General features: G+C 37.9%; 1 protein-coding gene across 1 annotated transcript in view; it reads right to left on the minus strand.

Annotated features, from left to right (window-relative positions):
* Positions 1–22,355, minus strand: part of ERCC6L2 (ERCC excision repair 6 like 2) — a 119,571-nt gene that overhangs the window by 3,006 nt on the left and 94,210 nt on the right. The window contains exon 18 of the mRNA XM_003782998.3: positions 4,862–5,043. Coding sequence (XP_003783046.2) covers positions 4,862–5,043 — 182 coding nt within the window. The remainder of the gene's footprint in view (positions 1–4,861; positions 5,044–22,355) is intronic.

The following is a 22,355-nucleotide window of genomic DNA, read 5'->3' on the forward strand; positions in this document are numbered from 1 at the left end:
AGAAGGGGTACCTGCACCAGTGACTGGTGCTCACAGAAGGGGTACCTGCACCAGTGACTGGTGCTCACAGAAGGGGTACCTGCACCAGTGACTGGAGCTCACAGAAGGGGTACCTGCACCAGTGACTGGTGCTCACAGAAGGGGTACCTACTCCAGTGACTGGTGCTCACAGAAGGGGTACCTGCACCAGTGACTGGTGGTGGACAAGGTGGGTAGGGAAGGCTACTCTGCCGTCATGTCACGTCAATTAAGTAACGATGAGCAAGGAAGCCTTCCAGAGATAGGCATGGCACACAGGCCCAATTCCAAGAGAGCCTGGTGCACGGCGTGGGGATGGGAGGTGGTGTAGGAGAAAATGCCAAGAAAGCCTGAAAAGCACAGGGGTCTACATGCCAAATTCAGAAGTTTGAATTTTATCCTATCATAAGAAAATCCTTAGGGTAAAACAATGATTTATTTTTAATGTATGTAAGTAAGCACTTTAATACCACTTTCATCTTTGCCACCTAGACCAGGTTACATAAAGTTTGTTTTTCTTTTGATGTTATTGGCAGTCTATAATGTGTGCTCATGACTTTCTTTTATGGTTTCAGATGAGCACCATGGCTTCTAGAACTCAAAACATTGTCTTGTTAACTTCCAAATGCTACCCATGCTTGATTGATAACTACTCTCATCTCTAACAGCATATTTAATGACACAAATACAGGCTTCCAAATTTCTGTCCTGGAAATTGCCAATATTCTTGTTGGAAAGCAAAAAGCATGTTCTTAAAAGGTTCTAGTTTTCACTTCACATGAAGTAATGAGATATTATTTTATTAATCATCTCCAAATCCATTTTCATGGCCTTTTAAATAATTATTTGTTCTTATAAAGATGAAGTAATTGGCAAAGTTACAAGCTAATGACTTCTATTATGCAAGACTTTGTGGTGTCTCAGCAGCTGCCAAAGTAACTTCACCTCTGTTGTCCTGAAACCATGAGCTCACCTATGACCCTGTGGTCTGTTACCTCTGGGAAGAGAGCTCTTTCTAACTTCCTGCCAGAAAATCATGCCATATGGTTGCCCCTTACTATATAAGTTATGTTTATCACTCATTTTATTTTTGCCTTCAAATTCACTTTCCTAACTCTGGGTTTTCAAAAAAACTTTCTCTAAGAATTTAAGAATATGCCAGGTACAACTAGGGGGCATAAGCTAGCCACTTTGTGAGGAAAAATTACTAGAGTCTTATAAGCCACTAAGGGAAAAGGAGGGGAAGGGAGGGAAAACCAAATTGACCACCCGAAGGACTGTAACAAACTGGTTAAGATACAGAGTTGGTCTACATGAAGAACTAAGTCTACTTTATTGACACATGCATGTGGTGCATGTCTGATCTATAAAAATTAGGTCAACTTGAGGAGTTGGTCAACTAAGGAGACATCTTTTAGCAAGCATATAAACAGTAGTTATGTATCGTGGGTAATATTCAAAATCCTCTCCCTTTTTTTGGAGGAACTGGAGTGGAACACAGCTAAAATCACCTTGACGCCTAAGCTTCCTGAAGAAAAGGCAGGACCAGATACTTCATTCAGATGATCGTGTGGCTGCAGGGTGGAACAGTCTTGATTCTGACTGACTAGCATGGTTAGCAGGAGACAGGGGGCATCAGCAGTTTGGACATTGTGCAGAGTTCAGATTCTGGCATCCTAATATTAGACATCCTTCACCTTTTTACTTAGCATAGGCCTAAGTGGCGCAAGCTAGGCAGGTAGACAAAAAAGGGAAGGAAGACAAAAGCTAATTGTTGTTAATACTTTTTTTAAAGCTGGGTTTGCTAAAGAGGATGAAGACACATGTGTTCCTCAAGACTGTTAAAATGTATATGGTTGGCCTCTTGGAGAAATAATTGCCTTAAGTGGAAAGGCACTTCCTGTAAAGATCATTGTTGTAGCTTCATTCAGGGGGAGATGCTCTGTGTGGCAGTATGGGAGGTTCAGCTTTCTGTGCAACCACCTGTAGCTGACAGCCACATTCTGGCCAGCTATGCCAGTGCCCTGAGGAGCTAAGGGATCAACTCTTCCTGGCAGCTGTAGGACACATTGCCTAGAAGTTCCCAGACCCCTGAGGGAAATATTTTGAGGCCACAGAACCAGCACCAACCTTCTGAACCATTTCTCAGTGCCCAAGGCTATGATCTACCAACTGCCATATGCCCCCCATTTGTACACTGAATGGTCCTTCTGTGCCCTGATGGCAGTGCCTCCTTCACGCAGCCCTCACCAGGCAGCGCTCCTCCATCTCACAGCTCTCACCTCAGGGTCTGTACTTCACATTGCTGTTTCCAGACCACTATTTTCTCAGAAAACTCCTTCTCCTCTTTAAGGTTTATGCTGTCTGGGTAAACTGTTCTCTCCTCCATCTTGTTAGCTGACCCCTTAGTTGCTTCCTGCTAGTGACTGAACACTGAAGAGCCTGGATTTATCTTGCTACCAACCCAACTCCTGCCATCGTCCTTGGTAACATCAATATTCATGTGAATGCCTCCCTTAACACCTGGCTCACCACTTTCTTTACCTCACCTCCAAAGACTTATCTCAATTCCAAGGTTGTATATATACATATATATACCGCTACTGCCATTACCATCAACTGCACAACCTCAATCTCACATCCCTGAATTCAGTCATCTCATGCTCCAGCTCGGCGGCTCAATTACCATCCATGACATCAAAGCCGTAATACACTTGGAGACCTCATCAAGTCATCCAATTCACTGACTCTCCTGCTTTCTTACCATCTATTAACTGTCCCCTGTCCATCTCAGGTTTGACTTTACAATCATTTCTTTATAAACATCATTCAGCTTCTCTCCCCCTCCATTCTAATCCCTGGTAAAATCCAGCTATCTCGCTATTCTGTGTCTGCAACAGAGCAATTGAGGCTTGCTGAGTAAAATGTGCATAACTGAACAGACAGTTTTCTTGAAATTACCCTCACACAAGGACTTAACATTACTCAGTAATTCTAGTCCCACTAAGCTTGCTTTTCTACTATATAAATGATTTATTTCATAGTGTTTCTCTCCCTAAATCTCTCTTCTTATGAAATGATGGCTTTCGTTATCAATTCATTAAGAAAACGTCACCGTATCTGTGCTCATGTTGGTCCCTTCTCTTCTGATGCCTCTCAGAGGCCAGACGTTGGCCAGTGGTCTGGGTGCTGGCCTCTCCTGACTTCATCACTCTTTCTGTGATCACCTCTCTGGCATGATCTCTTTTTTTCCTATTAGTCCTTTCCCCCAACAGACACACAAGTGGTATTATCATCCCAACTTAGGAAAAGAAAAGAAAACAAAAAAGAAACCTACCCTTGGCCCTACAAGGCCCTCTAGCTACTGCTACTTTTCACACTCAAACTTTCGGGGTCACCACCGGGTCTCCCCACCACCTCTGGCCCGTTGCACACCAGCATCTGCCACTGCTTCTCAGACTGCTCCTGCCAAGGTGCTCAGCAAGCTCTGCTGCCACCTCCCATGTCATCTGGTCTGACTCTCTGCAGCATTTGATAAAGTTAACACTCCCTCCTTTTTGAAATTCTTACTTCTCATGGACTTCAGGACCCCATACTGAGCCTCCTATTCTGCAGATCACTCTACTGACACTTGCTGCCTCCAGGCTCCACCCTGGCAGCTCTCCCCTCCTTTCTGTGCTCTGTTCCTAGGCTCACACACAGTCCCACAGCTCTAAAAAACATTTATAAAATTGCTGATGGCTCCCAAATTTAATCCTCAATCATCAATCCTCAATCTCGGAGTAGTATATCCATCACCTATTTGACATTTTCATGGAATTTAATATGCACAAAAGAGAACTCCTGATTTCTTTTACTCTGAACTTGTTTCTCCCCTAGTTTTCCCCACTCAGTAAATCTACCTATTGCTCAAGAAAGAAAAGTTAGGAGTAATCCTGATCTATTTCCCAAACCAGACCAAATTGAATTCATCCATTTGGCTCCACACTCTTGGCGACTACTCTGCTGCAAACCACCACCTAGTTCTTTCTATCTCCCCTGTCCAGTTTGCCATCTTCCACAGGGAAGCTGGAACAATCTTTTAAAAACATACATTAGATTGTGTCATTCTTCAAAGCTTTCCACTGCACTTAGAACAAAATCCAAGCTCTTTCCATAGCCTCTATGCCTTTACATGCTCCAGCCCAGTCTTTAGCTGTCTTTATCTTAAGATACTCTCTGTCCACCAGTTTTTGCTCAGTTCTTTGACCACATCAAACCTCTTCCCTCCTCAGAGATGCTTTTTCTCTGGTCCTTTGTATAGTTACCCTTCAGATCTCAACTTAAATGCCACCTGTGTACAGAGGTCTTTCTTGATCACCCAGTAGAATGATGGTTCCACCCCATCCCACTATTCTCTTATAAGCCAGCCTGTCTATTTTTTTCTTATATCACACCATTGTATAATTATTTGTAAGTATTTTTACTTTTTAAAATGTTATGGTTCGATGGCCACCTCTATCCCTCTGTGCTGTAGGCTCTATGTCTACCTTTCTGTATGCTGTATATTCAACACTCAGCATAATGCATATGGTGCATATTAGGTGCTCAAAAGATATTCTGTGATTGAGTGAATATGCCCTTAAGTATTTTGTTTTGCTATCTAATATTATTTCTTTTTAAAAATTAGTTTAGGAATTAGCCTTCTAACATTGAAAATATCTGCAATTGTCTTTTAAATTCAGATTTTTCTGAAATATTCAAATGCCGGGTATAGTTATAAGTCCAATAATTTAGTTATTTTATGAAGGAGCTATATTTTTGAGATTTATTTTAAAGTCTAGTGTCGTTACAGATGACGTACCTCCGGATTCCTTTTGGTGTTTCTCCAATTATGAAGGTGGTCTGGTCTGTTCGGAACACTTTTTTCTTCTTCTGGCTTACAGGCTTTGAAATGTAAAGAGGAAATGAAATGTTTCCTTCACTTGGTTGTTGGTCTTTTCTTGTATATGTTGATGTATCTGCATTCACTTTTTCTTTGTATGTCTGAAAAAAGGGAAGGAAACAGAAGCTGTGTCTGAAAAAATAGCTGTTTTTGGCCAAGTAAGGAGACAATCTTACTTTTTTCCAATCCTCTTTTTGATGAAGTAGACCAACTGGTATCACTGCCAGAAGATGTTAACCTCAATCTTTAAAAAGATAATACAGAGAAAATTTATTTTTATATCTTAAAGATAATAAAGAAATATCAATAATGAGATATTTCCATTTCATGGCTATGGGCATACCGATACACTTGCTGATATCTAGTACTCTAATACCCCCAAAGAGGATAAAAATTAATGATAACATAAAAATGGAATGGATTTTAAAATTCAGTTATTTCTCTCAAAATTACTAAGCAGTCTTTCAGTTATTTAATTTTACATAAGCAAATATAAAAATAACAAGTTTTATGTCATAATTACATAAATAAGAAACTACTTTCATAAATCTTATATTTTATCTACCACTGGGTTGCAAAAATACTTAGTGATTTTAAGATGTTAACTACAGTTGGTTGAATTATAGATAGAATCATACTTTATGGACTATGTATTATTTACTTAACACAATTTGTTACTGACAGTGGGTTAAGGAAATAATTTTAAGCTATAATAATGTTCCAGTTTTCTTGACAAGATAGTATGGTGTGAACAGTAGGAACTTTCCATCCTACTCCAAAAAGAGAAATATTGGATACAATTTCAGAGTAACAACAACAAAATTACATTTGAGCTCAAAAGTAAAGAAACAGAATCTCTAGGTAGCCCGAACAAAGTAACACAGTGGTGAGTGGGAGCTGAAACTCAGCAGCCTCTATGGGCAGGGTCTGAAGTTATTGCCTGCAGGACGCCATGTGTGGAAGGGAGATAGAAGTGATTTAACTTCCTGCATTAAACAACAAAGAAACAAATACAAGAGCAAGGAAAAAGATACCCAGTTTACAAATTAAAGCTAGGAAAGCCTAAATTGGGGACATAGACTAAAAACAGGCTACTTTCTTACTCTGAATCACAGGTGATAAAATGGAATGCCCAGCTCTTGCTATTTGTAGAATCTGATTTTGCGCCACCTGGTGATATGGAAAATCTAAGCTGAAAGTCAACATAAAATATTGGCCCAGTACCAGTGAAAACCATAGATCTTAATGAGGGGTGAATATAAAAACATACCACGAGAAGACTTTCATAATCCAGAGAATTCAATGGAGGGAAAAAAGAGGAGCGTGGACAAAAATATAAATCACATATAAAACCCACCACCATGAAGGTGAGCAGATGTAACAAATATGAGAGCTCATATCAGAGAAATTATAATAAAGCAATCTGAAAGAGACTTTAAATCAGTAGCATGTCCAGAAAGATAAAGGAAAAAATAGAATCCACCAGTAAAAACTGAGACTCACATAGGCAGATTAGAGAAAAAAACAATGAAAAACTTTAAAAATGAAAAATAGTTTTGAAACAAAAAATAGAGAAAGAAATAAACTCAAAATATGGATTAAATAGCAGACTAAACAGACCTATGATAGTTGATAAACTGGAAGAATAAAATTACTCTGAATGTAGTGCTGATTTTTTTAAGAAAAGAAAAGAGAAAGTAAGAGACAGAAGACATGGCAGAAAACTAAATTTCTAAAATGCTAGAAGGAGAGAAAAAAGAAAATAGAAAAGTTAATGGTAGGGAACTGGAGAAGGCAGGAATGAAAAAGGGGAAAGAATCCCTAGTGGGAAAAATGAAAATAAATCTGTATTTTGTTATATCACAGATAAAGTGTATACCTTAAAAACTACAGAGAAAAAGGACAAGATGCCCTGTAAAGAAATGACAAAGTAATCAGACTTCTTATTAGCATCATTACCACCAGAATAGATAATGGTATAGTATCTTCAACATGCAGAAAAAAATTCTGTCAAGCTAGAATTCTATACCCAGTTAAACTATCATACACGACATTTTCAGATATACAGAGACTATAAGAGTTTATTAGAGACAGACTCTTGCTGATGATGTAATTATTTTTTGATAGAAGTTTAATAGGATTGAAGTAGCATGCATTCAATGAACATGGGCAGGTAAAAGTTTTTCATTCCACAAATATTTACTGAGTGCTTGTTATGTTCCTGCCACCATGCTATGCATGCTATGCATTTGAAATACAAAGATAATTATATATACAAAAAGGCCCCTGTCCTTAATACATTTAAAACTGACAAGCCCGTTTAAAAAATATGGCATATTTAGCATTTTTATTACAAGACATTATATTTAATTTGTATTCAGATTCATTTTATTAAAATTGACAACAACTGTATATTCTTTAGTACCAAATCTTTCTAATGAATATATACTGCCATATTCAAAAGCTACTGTGGCTCATAAATAAACACAAAACCAGGGCTTTGGATTATCAGTGATGTTGAAAGTAGCTTTCTTACAAACATAATTTTTTATATTTTATCTTAAGACATTATTAATAAAGAGCAAAACATGTTCATCTTTAAAGTTAAGTCTAACAGGGATTTTATGCATTTATTTTCCATCATAAAAGACGAACATTAAAAGGTCCTAATAAAAAGACTCATCATCCTAGGTAATTATTTCACCAAGAAATAATTATTCATTATTATGAGGAGAGGTGGTAATGCTCACATGAAAGCAAAGGGAGTAGGCAGGAATTGGACCAACCAAGAACACTCTGTCCTTGCATATGGCAATTTCTGAAGCTATGGAGAAATCATGCCAGGTAATGGCAATCTTCAAATATTAGCACAATTATTACTCCAGGTCTTTCTGACCCTGGCAGCATCACAAAGCTCACATTTTGTACAGACACATTTTTCTTCAGTTAGTTTTATGAATTCTTCAGGAAAATCCAGCTTTTGTAACCATAGCTATCAGACTTGTGGATCTTTAATTTCTGCTCAATAATCCACATTTTAAGATGTGATACTTTTAGGCAATAATGAAAGGAAAATCATTCTTCTCTCATATGGGCTGAATATCTTACTTTTTATTTAAGGAAATTTATGTAGTTTTATATTGCTATTTTAATAGGAGACTTCAGTACTTTAGAAAAACAAGGGTGTGAAACAAAATTTTATATGTAGTCTGGTTATAGTAAAAGATTTTAGGAATCAATATGCCTGCCTAGGCATATTTTGAATGAAAGCCTAAAAGTTAAATGCATAGCTACATTTAACTTTTAAAGATTAAAGCTTTAAGCTAAAGGTTAAATATATAGGTTAGGGAGCAGTGTGCTATATTAGTTTCCTATTGTTACCATAACAAATTATCAAAAAAATAGTGGAATAAAATAACATAAATTCATTACATTTCTGTAGGTCAGACATACTGTGTGGGTCTCACTGAGCTGAACGCAAGGTGTTGGCAAGGGTGCATTTCTTTAGGGAGCTCTAGGGGGAAATCAATTTCCTTGTTTTTCCAGCTCCTCCTAGAGCAGTGGTTCTCAACCTTCCTAATGCAGCAAACCTTTAATACAGTCCAAAGGGGTTGTCATCCACAGGTTGAGAACCACTGTCCTAGAGGCTGCCCATAATCCATGTCTTGTGGTCTCTCTCACAAGCCAGCAACCCTTCTTCCCTGGCCTTTCTTTCATAGTCACATCACCCTCTTCCCACAGCCAGGAGAGGTTCTTTGCTTTGAATAATTAATGTGACTAGATAGGGCCCATTCAGATAATCCAGGATCTAAGGATCTTCTTGTTCAGGTGATTAGCATCCTTAGTTACATTCATCCAACTGGTCCATCTCAAGGTAGGTACAACCTTAATTTACTTTTGCTAGGTAAGGTAATGTATGCACAGGTTCCAGGGATTGGTATAATATTAATACATAGATATCGGGGGGGGGCATTAATTTTGCTTTCCATGGGGGTGGAAGGAGTGTGAGGGTCTTTTCCTGGGTCCGCTACTCTCCAGTGGTTGTGTAGATTGGTTTCACAGACTTCAGAAAAGGATGTTTATGAATCCCCTGAAGTGGTATTTGCAGGAGTATATATATATATCTATATATCTCTATATATATATGTGAGCATTAACATATTTTTCACATAAAAGGGCCTATGGTTTTCATCACATTTTTAAAAGTGTGGCTAGAGTTTTAAAAACCCCTACTGTTATAAAAATAGCAGCACCATTTGCATAGTTTTCAGATATTCTTGTTCTTTCAGAAACATCCATTTTAATTTGTAAGCATCCTGGTTTCTGGTGCTCTTGCTAGACACGTTGTTTTCACTATTTCACAGTAAAATAGTGTAGTCAATGCTTCATAATTTACAAGATTAATAATGCTGTAATGCAACTGCAGTTGTAATTATACAACAATTATAATTTCTCATTACAAAGTACAAGGCCTGTGAACTGGACTGAAACTTGTTTATTACCATGTATGTTACAGGTGTGAAGCCATGACACTTAGACAACACTATAAAGTGGCAGCACTAAAGAAGACTTAAGTAACTTAAGTCTGTTAGATGTGCAATACAGCATTATAGAAACTATTAGGGTATGTAGATACCCTAATTTTAAAATACTTCATTGCTAAAAATACTGCCAACAACCATCTGAGCAGTCAGTACGTCATTAACTCTTGCTGGAAGAGGGTCTTGCCTCCCTACCCACAGCTGAGACTGATCAGGGTGGTGGTTGCTAAGGGCTGGAGTGGTTGTGGCAATTTCTTAAAATAAGACAATAAAGTCTTCTGCATTCGTTGACTCTTCCCTTTATGAAAGACTTCTCTGTAGTATATGATGTGTTTGATAGCATTTTACCAATGAAAATGCTTTCATTGTTTACAATAGAACTTATCTCAAAGTTTACAATAGAACTTCTTTCAAAATTGGAGTCAATCCTTTCACCAATTGAAAGTCACCAATTTTTTTGCTTTCTTAGTACATGTAACAGTTACACTACACTGTATTCTATTAGGTGTGCAATACATTATGCCATTGCTTTATCTTCTAAGTCAATATTCTGAGTCCTTTGTTATCATTTCAACAATGTTCATAGCATCTTCGCCAGCGTAGAGTAGATTTCAGCTCAAGAAACTACTTTCTTTGCTCATTCAAAAGAAGCAGTTCATCACCTATTGACATTTTATCATGAGATTGCAACAATTCAGTCACGTCTTCCAGCTTTACTTCTAATTCTAGTTCTCTAGCTATTTCCACCATATCTTCAATTACTTCTGCAAGTGAAGTCTTGACCTCTCAAAGTCATCCATGAGGGTTGGACTCAACTTCTTCCAAATACCTGTTAATGCTGACCTTTTGACCTCCTCCCATTAATCATGAATGTTCTTAATGGCATCTAGAATGGTGAATCCCTTTCTAGAAGAGTTTCAGTTTACTTTGCCCAGATCCATTAGGAAACGTCACTATCTATAAGAGTTATAGCTTTAGGAAATGTATTTCTTTTTATTATTTTTATGTTTTAGAGATGGGGTCTCATTATGTTACCTAGGCCTGCTTGGAATTTCTGGGCTTAAGTGACTCTCCCGCCTCAGCCTCACTAGTAGCTGGGACTACAGATTCACACAAATATGCCCGGACCAACATTTCTTAAACAGGACTTAAAAGTCAAAATTACTCCTGATTCATAGGCTGCTGAGTGGATACTGTGTTAGTTGGCATGAATACAACATCAATCTCCTTGTACATCTTCATGAGAGCTCTGGATGATTAGAGGCATTGCCAATGAGCAGTAATATTTTGAAAGACATATTTTTTTCTGAGCAGTAGGTCTCAACAGTGGGTTTAAATATTGAGAAAACCATGCTGTAAACAGATGTACTCTTATCCAGGCTTTGTTGTTTTATTTATAGAGCCCAGGCAGAGGAGACTCAGCATAATCCTGAAGGGCCTTAGGATTTTCAAAATGGTAAATGAGCACTGATTCCACGTAAAGTCACCAGCTGCATTAGCCCTTAATAAGAGATACAGTCTGTCATTTGAAGCCTGGCATTTATTTTCTCTGGCTATGAAAGTCCTAGAATTGATCTTCTTCCAATATATAAGGCTGTTTCACCTATACTAAAAATTTGTTACCTTTATCAACCACCTTAGCTAGATCTTCTGGGTAGCTTGCTATATGGTCTACGTCAGCACTTTCTACATCACCTCGCACTTCCGTGTTATGGAGCTGACTTCTTCCCTTAAGCTTCATGGATCACCTTCCAAGAGCTTCCAACTTTTCTTTTGCTGCTTCCTACCTGTCTCAGCCTTCATAGAACTGAAGAGAGTTAGGGCTTTGCTGTGGAGTAGACTTTGGCTTATGGGAATGTTATGGCTGGTTTGATCTTCTATCCAGACCATTAGCAGTTTCTCCTCATCAGTAATACGATTGTTTTGCCTTCTCTTTTCTTTACATCATTTGTGCATTAATTGGAGTAGTACTTTTAACTTTGCACTTGCAACCTGGCTAACTGTTTGGCATAGAGGTCTAGCTTGGCTTTCAAAATGCCTTTCTCACTAAGCTTAATCAGAACTAGCTTTTTTTCTCTTCATTTCCAGCTTTTGAATGAAAAAGAGAATGAGACCTGACCTCCCCTAATAGTCCCTCAGTTGAAGTCCACTGAGAACACACTAGTAGAAGTTGAATATGTCAGGCTTATGGCTCTTCAGAACAAGGAGGATGAACATCAGGAGGACAGAAAGCTGGAGAAACTTGAGGATTCTTTTGTGGATAAGTATATTAAGTGCATTCCCACTGACAGGGTCAATAGGTGGCAATCTGTGGATTTTATTTTTTGTCAACGAGTATACACTGTTGAAGAGGCTTGCATCTGGAGATATATTCACTAAAGACTTAAATGTAAATAAAGCTTCCTCCATGTCTCAATCTTACGTTCCTCTAACTCATAAATCTGTACTATAGGTGATTCATAGTATCTATGCAGTATAGTTATAAAATCCATAATTGTTGGCATTTCTACAAAGCTGTGTTTTGCTCTCCCACAGTGGTGCTGTTGGGACACCATTGGCTAACAAGGCAAAGAGGCATTTTTAGACTCTGGCAATGGAGGGAGATAACCTAAGTGAGAAGCACCTAACTTACAGATGTTCAATACGAAAGGATAAGAAAAAAAAACTTAAAAAATTTGTAGTTAGATATCTTTGACATCAGTGCACTTCAGAAAAAAAAAGGGGTGGGGAAGATTCCTCCTACCTCCCTGCCATATAATTACATTAGCATTTTTCTGTTTACTTGGCTACACGTGGAATTTATCTTTATATAGTAGGAGGCTGCACTGGAATAATTCGGAAAATGTTGAGGAAAAAAGAAACCTTATTTCTATTAATATTCTTGAAGTAAAAAATAATTTTGAAGGTAAATTACTAAAGAACAATAGCGGGCATATATAAGTAGGAACAGCAGGAAAATGAGAAAAGTTGATAGGGACGAATCTTTCCCATACCCATCAACTTTTAACAGCTGGGGAACAAAAAAAGTTACATACAATCCAAAAGAGTGAGCTTGAAAGCAATGGTGAACAGCCTTTAGTTCCCATTTTGGCAGGAGAAGTACTGCCATCCTTCTAAACCTTCTGTGGCTAATTCCTGGAGACACATCTACAGGCAGTGCAGATAATGTTGATTCTTTCTTCCCTGCTCCTCTGTACCTTGGGGGTACAGAGGAAGGCTGGGGGCGGGGGGAGGTATGCACAATGGAACAGGACAGGTAGCCTGCCCAGGATGGGCTACCAGGAATAAGTGAAATACTTGGTAAATTTGCACTGGTTCTGTCTACTGAGCTGGTTTCTCCCACATTAGAACAAAGAGCAGTGCATTTTTCATAGGTACGTTGACTTTTTTTCTATAACCAGATGATTAAACTTGATGAGTCAATGAGAAATCTGGAAACAAGGAGAAGATTTTCAAAGGAATTAGAAGGTCCTAGTGGCTTTGACTGAGTGGAAGGCTTAATTAAAAGTTCTAATTCTAAGGTCACTGAGGATCTGCTCAGCCCAGGACAGCTCTTTGGTCTACAATATACCTTGTTCCTGAGAATAGCACAGAGCTTCACAAGACACTCTAAGGTCACCACACATGGACGCATCCTATGGCTGCAAGTCCTCAATCAGATCATGCCAACTCTGCCATAAAGTCTAAAAAATCAAGTCCTCTTTCATTTTCATTCTTTATTAAACCTTAAACGGTGACGTCTGAGAGGCAGAAATGCTTTTGTTTACACATCTGTTCAAACAAAAGATTAAAAAAGAAATCTCTTTGGGTGAGGGCCAAATTCTGTAAACACATAAAAAGTCATAAACTTGCTTGTCTTTGCAAAGCAGTGAATCAGGAGTACTATAAAAACATAGCACACTTGAAGCCAATTAATACAAATGACACCTAAGAGTCTAGAATGACAAAAATGTTTAAGGATCTTTGCTTAAGTATGAAAATACTCAAAGTAATCACTCACGGTTTCTTCTTTGAGATAGAAAATGTAAGTGTAAATGCAGTTTTCCAATACTCAACAAAAACCTGAGGCAACTATGAGCTACCCCCAAACTGTCTTAACTCACCATTTGGAGAAAAGGCAGCTGGTTAAAGGACCCACCACAAATGTATACTTACTTAATAGTAAAAATTTCTGCATGTGTTAAAAAATGATATTCCAACCTGAAAAAACAAACACTTAGATTCAAATTCAAAACCTTGTCTAGAGGGAGAAGGAGATTCAAGTTTATAACTATGGGTATGCTTTCCTCCTGGAAGGAGTACTAGTTACAATCCAGCTAAATTCTTTTCTCAATAGTAGTTTGCTTTCTGAGGGAGCTACAAAGGGAAAACTATATATTGGTTGTCCTGAGCCTATTTTTTATCCATAATAATGAAAGTATCTCTTTAAATAAACACATGACAAATTGAATCTGAGAGAAGCAGCTTGTGGAAATTCAGCATCACATATATGGGTGACTCATTGCCCAAGAAACCCACCTACCTAAAATGGTGCAAAGTGACAGTACTGGGATAGTGGGTGAATGCCATGGGGCACATGCTACAGATAGAAGTACATGAACTCCATGTCTCTGGGGCCTGTTAACCTGAGGTTCTGCCATTCTTGCTCACAGCAGTCAATTTATGGGAAAGGGCCAGGTGAGACTGGCAAATTCCTTCATCAAAGCCTGTAGACATACAATGGAGACATTTTTCTAATACCCTCATTCCTCCATGGAAAGATAGTCAGGGAGTAAATTCCCTTTAATACCTCCTACAAAGGCTAGAGCAGGATCCCAGGCCTTTCTAGGTAGTTGTCTGAGCATTGGACTCAGCACCACAGACCCTGGGGGCCGGGCCTTACTTGGTCATTTACTGTGAAAACTTAAGGAAGTTTTGTACCTTTTTGAGCCTCATTACCTAGGGGATAATAAAGGATTTGAGGATTGGGTTCTAGGGAATAGGGGACTTGGATCTGGGACTCCTATCAGCCCCTCTTTCATATTTAAAATGCACAATTCTATCGGTCTTTAAAGGGTCTCCAGTAAGTAGTCATGGCTAGGTCCATAGCATCTTGTAGCCCCAATTTCAAATCCTTGTATATATTTTTATTTCTATTACTATAATATTTTTTCTAAATACTAACTGAAGTCTATTAGTCTTTCTCTACCTCCAGGAACCAGGAGATCTAAATGTTCATTAAGTCTGTACCTCTGGTGTGCTTAAACATTCATTTATTACACAACAGAATAGGACTTATTAGTCTTTCTCTACCTCCAATAGATCTAACCAATTTTTTTTTTAAGACAGAGAGTCTCACTTTGTCACCCTCAATAGAGTTCTGTGGCGTCACAGCTCACAGCAACCTCAAACTCTTGGGCTTAAGTGATTCTCTTGCCTTAGCCTCCTGAGTAGCTGGGACTACAGGTGCCCACCACAATGCCTGGCTACTTTTTAGAGACAGAGTCTCACTCTTGCTCAGGTTGGTCTCAAACCGCTGAGCTCAGGTGATCCACCTGCCTTGGCCTCCTAAGTGCTGGGATTATAGGCGTCAGCCACCATACCCAGCCCAGATTTAACCATTCTTAAGCAAAGAGAACTTGCTAATCTTTCTCTACCTCTGATGGATCCAGACACTAAGCAAAGAGTAGGACTGGTTGTGTTTCTTCTGGTTCTGTTAAACATTCCTTCGAGGTTACACAAGATTTTTAGCAGATAACCTTCCAGCCTTTCACAAGGCCTCCAACAGATGACTTCTGGTCTTACACACCACATCACAAGTTAATGACTGACACATCAGCCACTTAGGACTGACACTTCAGCCACTTCCTACTCTACATGTGCGCCATGCCCTGAATTGCTTTAAAAGAAGCCCCTTAACCTAACTCTGTGCTATTGCCATCTTCCATTTTTAATGGCAGCTCATCTGCTTGCAGATGCTCTTAATAAATCTCTGCTATTAACTCTGCTTGGCCTGGTTCTTTGTGGCTTCTTTTCATCTAACAGACCATCTGAAGGACTGTAACAAACTGGTCAACAAACAGAGATGGTCAATATAAGGAACTAGGCCTACTGCACTGATACATACATGTGGTGCATGTCTAGTCTGTGAAAATCAGGTCAACTTAAGGAGGTGGTCAATGTAGGGAAGTGGTAAACTATGGAGGTTCTACTGTATTTCAACTGTTTAGGTTTTTAGACTATTTAACTGGATCACATATTCCTCTAATCCAGAGGGCATTCATGTATTTTTTTTAACTGAGCCCTACAGACTCTCAATAAATGCTTGTTGGATGAATATAAATTTACACAGATACAACATCACTGTGATATAGTGAAATATATATTTGCTTTCCATTCCAGTTTTTTGAGGGACAACTCTTGGAATCTCCAAAGTGGTGTCTTTTTGTAGGCTAATGAGTTGACTGATGAATGGCAGCCCCTAGGCAGCTTCAGGGCTAGTCACCTGAAAGACCAAGGCAGGATTAAAGGGTTGGGAATTTACCCCCAACCTCCAGAGAATCAAGCATGACTACATAATGAAGCCCAACAGGGTAGGGTTCAGAGAGCTGCCAGATAGCTGAATAGGTGGAGGTTACTGGAAGCTCCATGTCTCTTCCCATACCTCATCCTACACATTGCTTCATTTATATCCTTTGTAATATTCAGTACATGCAAACAAGTATCTTCCTGAGTTCTGCGAGACCTGATATAGCAAATTAAGCAAGGCTGAGCAGGGAGTCATGGGAACCCTGATTTATAGCCAGTTGGTTAGAAGCACAGGTAAAACAACCTTGGGCTTGTGACTGGCATCAGAAGTGGGAGGCAGTCTGGGGACTGAGCCTTCACCTTGTGGGATCTGACACTGTCTTCAGTGTCAGAATTGAATTGGAGGAGGCCCAGCTGATGTCTGCTGAAGAACTGATTGCTTGCTGGTATGCAGGGAAATGTCCCACACATTCAGTCACACACATCTTCTCTGTTGATGGTTGAGGGGTAAAACCAGAAGAAAAAGTTTATTTTTCCAATCAACAATGAAGAAAAATTAATTTTGGGGAGACATTTACCAAAAATTTTTATGAAGAAGGTAAAAAGTTCTTCATGTTAAGGCATTTGTTATTTCATACAAACAAAACAGTGGGACATGGCTTTCTAACTGCTTTGTTTTGAAGCAATTCTTACTAAATAAGTCATGAGAATTGTTTGCAGATGAATTGAAATCTGATTCTGATAGTAAGGAATATGGCTAAAAACTGGCTAACAACTCCAAAATAAAACATCAACTTATCAACAATCTTGCTCGAAAGCTGTGAGAGCAGATTCTGATTATGTTAAGGGAGATATTTTGTTCATCAGAGAATTTGTAAAAATATAAGAAATTCCAGTTCAGAGATATTTATCCTGTCTAATGCCAATCAACCACATGAGATTTATGCTTATACTATTAGAGTAATTCTTCACATTTTCATTTATAGAATCTTTTTGAGAAGGCTTTATTTAGTATCCATTAGAAATTAAATTAAAACCAGCAAGCTCTAATTGAATATCTGTGTTGAAGGTAATGTATTAGGTCCTTGAAAAATAAAGTAGATTAAGATTCAGCTCCTAACATAAAAGAAACTCACAGTCTAACCCTGGAAACAGTGGCAGACGCTATTGATGGCCTACCCAACAGCCACTGCCTCTCTGTTTTCCTACTAAAACTGTGTTTCTATTAGAAATGTGCTCAGGGGAAATGGCTTGCTCTCTCATTTCTAGGGGGATGAACTAAGATTAGTCAAACCAATCATGTTCTTACAGAAAGATTTTGCTCCCTAATAAAAGGAGGGAAATCTAAGAAAAGAATCACGCTGTCTCAGGATATATTTGTTAGAAAATGGGTTCTTGAGTTGTAATAGTTGTCTGACAACATGATGCAAAAGGCCTAAGGACTAATAGCTAACTTACTAAGGATAGCAGCATAGAAAATAAAAGAGTCTGAGTTCTTATGACATTGTTGGGCTATAGCACCAACCCTGAAAATGCTTCCTTCCAAACTTGCTTTTATGTGAATTAGTCCAATGACCTACTACTGTATAGCCCACTTTTAGATGGTTATTCCATTTTTTTGCAGCTAAAAGCATTTTGTAGAGATACAGACAGAAGTGCACAATACAGTGTGATAACTGTTCTAACATATATATATATGTAAAAATAAAGAAATTTATACTCTTTGGAGAAGACTTGGGGCAGATGATACAAGGGGTAGGAGTTTAATTAGCAGACACAGGTAAAAGGAATTTTAAACAGAAAAACCATAGGGAGTAAAGGCAGGGAGACTAGTTCATAAGCTGAAGCTGTCCAGGAAGAGCCTGTTTATCTTTGTACTCCCAGAATGAGACTAGAAAAACAAGCTAGGGTCAAACTGCGACAGGTCTTATGTGCCATGGAAAGGACCCAGGGAGACATTTCACAGACCTTTGGAAGACAGAAAGAAACTCTTTAGAAGAGACAAAGGACTTCAGATTTATTATTGCCAGATGAGGATCCATGGGTAGAGACAGCTTGCTGACACCATTCTTCATGCTCTCCTTTCTTGAGCAGGTTTCCTATGCTAGCACTATGGCCAACAGATGACAAATAATGAATGAAGATGAAGGACACCAGCATTTCTGTTGCTCAAACATGACTAATAACTTTATATTACCTGTTAGTATATCCACTTTCACATTAACTCATGGAGCTGAGTTGAGGAGCTTTATCTTGTGAAAATGGTTGTAGGGATCTGCCTTATGTAGTACTTTCACAGAGGAATTATCAATCATCAACATTTTCTGAACCCCCACTCTGTGTTGCCCATTATTAAGTGATGGCTTTTACAGGAGTGGAGTCCATGGTCCTGATCTGTAAGCAGCTTGTAACATACATGAAGAAAGAACAAATACCCATAAGGTAAGAATAATGAGGTGCACACCACATCTACAGTGATGACTGTCTTAGAGAATGGGTACTAAAGGACCTTGGAATACCGTGATCCCTGAAGACTGAGGCTTAATGGAGGAAATGGAACTTGAATTAGGTCTAACTGGAGTGGAGGATTAGATAGTAGATGTTATGGTTGGAGGTGTAGGCTAAGTAAATCCACTGAGGACCATGAATGCCAGGTAAATGAGAATACTCATTTAGATTAGGAGGGAATCTTTCCCCTGGCTGATTAAATATATTCAGTGGCAACTCTGAATAAAGAAAACTATGCAAGTTATTCATGAGGGCAGCGCCTGTGGCTCAGTGGGTAGGGTACTGGCTCCATATACCAAGGGTGGTAAGTTCAAACCCAGCCCCAGCCAAATTGCAAGAAAAAAATAGTTGGGCATTGTGGTAGGCACCTGTAGTCCCAGCTACTCGGGAGGATGAGGAAAGAGAATTGCCTAAGCCCAGGAGTTGTAGGTTGCTGTGAGCTACATAGCACACAGCACTCTACCAAGGGCAATAAAGTGAGACTCTGTCTCTACAAAAAAAAAAAAAGTTATTCATGGAAAAGATTATTTAAACCACTCAAAAATTCTTAAAAGAGAGTGCTGGCTTCATCATATCCTAACAACTGAAAACCTAATATTCTAAAAGTATTTATTTAGAAAGCATTGATTCTATCTAAGACATTATTTTAGGTTATCAAAATCAAATCAGACATATTTTACTGTTCAGAGTTCAGAGTTCATCAGAAAAGAAAGCTAGGTACTGACATAACTATAATAACAATTTGAAAGTCAGACTTGAGAATAAGAACAGGCTATATAAAGTATATTGGGTAAAGGAACGATAGCTTACTCCAGGCGTGGGGGGAACTGGAGTAGACTTTGTGGAAAAGATGACACATTTGAGGTAGATCTTACAAAGAACAAAGATTTGAAGATCTGGGGATTAAAACTGTAAGCCTAAAGGTTATTCCAGGTAGAGGAAAAGCAAACATAAAAGAAAAAAAGTAAAGAAAGAAATCACACCTTTGCCCAAATATCTTTGGTAGTATAGATACTGCCAACAATCATACCTGATTTACATTTCTTGAGTCTAAGTAGAGTTTAATTACCTGAAATAATATCTTTTTTAAAAAGGAAGGATGCAGTCCATCTGCCTGAATTTTTTGTCTAATTGTTAAAATGAAGGCGATTCTTCACAGATTACCTCAGAAAATTAAAAAACTGATTTGTCATTCATAGTGGGAATGTAAAATCGAAATCTCCAAAACAAAATAGAGAGCAAAGAACTGAGGTTGAACAGCTTGGGAAAAGACAGAAGGACAGAAACACTACCGCGATGTAAGCTGAGGCCATTGTTGAGCCCTAGCACCTAAGGGAAGTCACTCATCCTCTCATTTTTAATATTCAGTAAAATGAGACGCTTGGGTTCAATAGTCTCTAAGAATCCTTCAAATTCTGAAGTACTGTGATTCTCTTAACTCATGATTTTGCTTCATTCATCTTTAAAAAATCCTATGTGTACAGGCAGGATTCTCAGATGACAAGGCAATTAGGTGCTTCCATTAAGTGGGCATATCCAATTGATACCATGGTTTTCAGAAAGGGATAAAATATAATTTGAAAAGGGCTGCTAAGCACTTAACAGTCTTTAATTCACTAGGTGGAGTCAGTCAGAGTTCAATGAAACCTCTGTCCCTAAACTTTTATTGTTACCTAAAAGGTGTTATTTAAACAGATAGACAGTATTTTTTTTTTAACTATTTAGATTCTTCTCACTATTCTCAATGGAGAAAGTGTCCAAAGAAATCATATCTATCTGATATACAATTGGAACAATGACCAACTAGGAGAAGAGTTAGAGTCAAACTACTTCTTAATAAGTAAATATTATTTTGGTCAATCTAGTCTATTGTTAAATTAGTTTATAATTCCTTTTGAATATATTTTAATAATAATTTTCATGAAAAATTAGCCATGATTCAAAGCAGGTCCTTCACCCATAAAATTAAGAGGTCTGTACCAAAGATGTTTTAAGGTATTCTAATGTGATCTATTAGTGGTACCATTAGCAACAAAAATAACAACAGGTCACTATACAGATTCAGAGGGATAGAGGGAGTTTTATTCATCATCCTTACTGATAAGCAATAATCATAACTGTAATAATACAAATTTATATTATAGTTAAATAATTTCAGTGCTTTTCTTGGAACAAGTTGAATGTGTTTTGCATAGATCAGCTCATCAGTTACATTAGTCTATGAAAAAAAAAAAAAAGAAATGATACAACCATAAAAAATTCCCACTTAGTAAGAGTTAATTCTGTTACATGTGAAACCATAAACCTTACTTACTGGACTACTTCATACACCAGTCATTTGTGAAAAATTACTTTAAACCATCATGCCATTCATTATCCTGAAAAATAGGATAATGGAATGCTCTATCTCCCCCAAGTCTGCTCACTGTAAACAGTCCATCCCTCTTTGCTGACTCCAAAAGCTGTATAAACATACTACACTCAAACCCACTATCACTTGTAGAAATCCTTTCTTTAAGTAATCTACAAAATGCCAATCTAATATAAATACGAGAAAGAGAAGTTCTTACTAACACAACATTTTGTATTTACAGTATTCTGAACAGTGCTTAAACCTGCACCGGTTATATAAAAGGCTCTACCCCAGCGCTGCCTCCCACCTCAGGCTGACAGCATGCTTAGTTCTCTCATTTACACCACACTGCAATAACATAAAGAAGGGTTTACTATTAATCCAGGTTTTACTACAAAGCGACCCGTTATTTCTCTGTCAAACACTAGCAAGAGTGCCAAGTGTCTGTCATCCAATTCAGGGGATTAAGTCTTCTTTTATAGTCTGATACTTGTACCAATTTATAAAAATACAGATATAGTTTCTGAGAGTTGGTCACAGTCTATATTTTGGCTTGAATTCAGACAGCAGAGGTTGACTATGACAGCTGGCAGGAAACTGAGGGGAGAATACATCCTCCCTCTTCAGTCACCACATCCCAGTTGCCATGGCGATTAATCCTTAATTGAATGCTGTCTTTGTACATTTCTTTTCAGAAAACTTTAAGTAAACTTAAGTTGAAAACATCCAGTTGATTGAAGAAAAGGAGGGACCACATCACAAGCAGGTATAGTTAAGTTTTGTGACATGCTTCCATATAATAAAAGGACAAATTAACTCTAAAAAAGGTATTACCAGTTCCTTCAAATGCTTACAACATTTCTTTTTGGTCTGAGCTTAAACTTAAGCCCCACAGGTTTTCTTTCATATTATGAGACATCTCATCTTTTACGGTGAACTGTTGTCAGAATGGTTCTAAAATCTCCAAGTATAATTTAAGGCAAAACATGTTCTTATTTTGCACATTATTTTACACAGTTTGTATTATCAAATGACAAACATATACATAGAAATTTGTTTTAGGAGAAATAACTTTTAATTTAGGACATTTATAAAATATGTTCCACGCATAAAAAATAATTTATGAAAGTATAAACAATAAGAATCCAAAGGAAACATTGCACAGAGTATATTTTAGGCCTTTTCTAATATATGGTTGAATGTGAAAAGTAGATTCCTAGTTTTGTTATTTTAGTTATCAATAATTACTACCCATCAAGCAGACTGGAAAACAGTGAAAGACCACAGGACTTTATCTGGGATTACGGTGTTCATTACCTCTTCTGCATGTTTTCCTTTATTATATTCATTTGCAATTTAGTTTGTAGCCTGTAGTCCAAATTTAACTATAATACTGCTCAGAAAGTGAAATATTAGCATATTGGGGCCACTGTTATTTCTGTGTTGGTTTCATATAAATAAATAAACAGGATTTGGTTTTTCTTAGAGAGTGAGGCAACACGTC

Source organism: Otolemur garnettii, unplaced genomic scaffold (assembly GCF_000181295.1).
Source record: "Otolemur garnettii isolate 467f Iridium unplaced genomic scaffold, OtoGar3 scaffold00006, whole genome shotgun sequence".
NCBI lineage: Eukaryota > Metazoa > Chordata > Mammalia > Primates > Galagidae > Otolemur > Otolemur garnettii.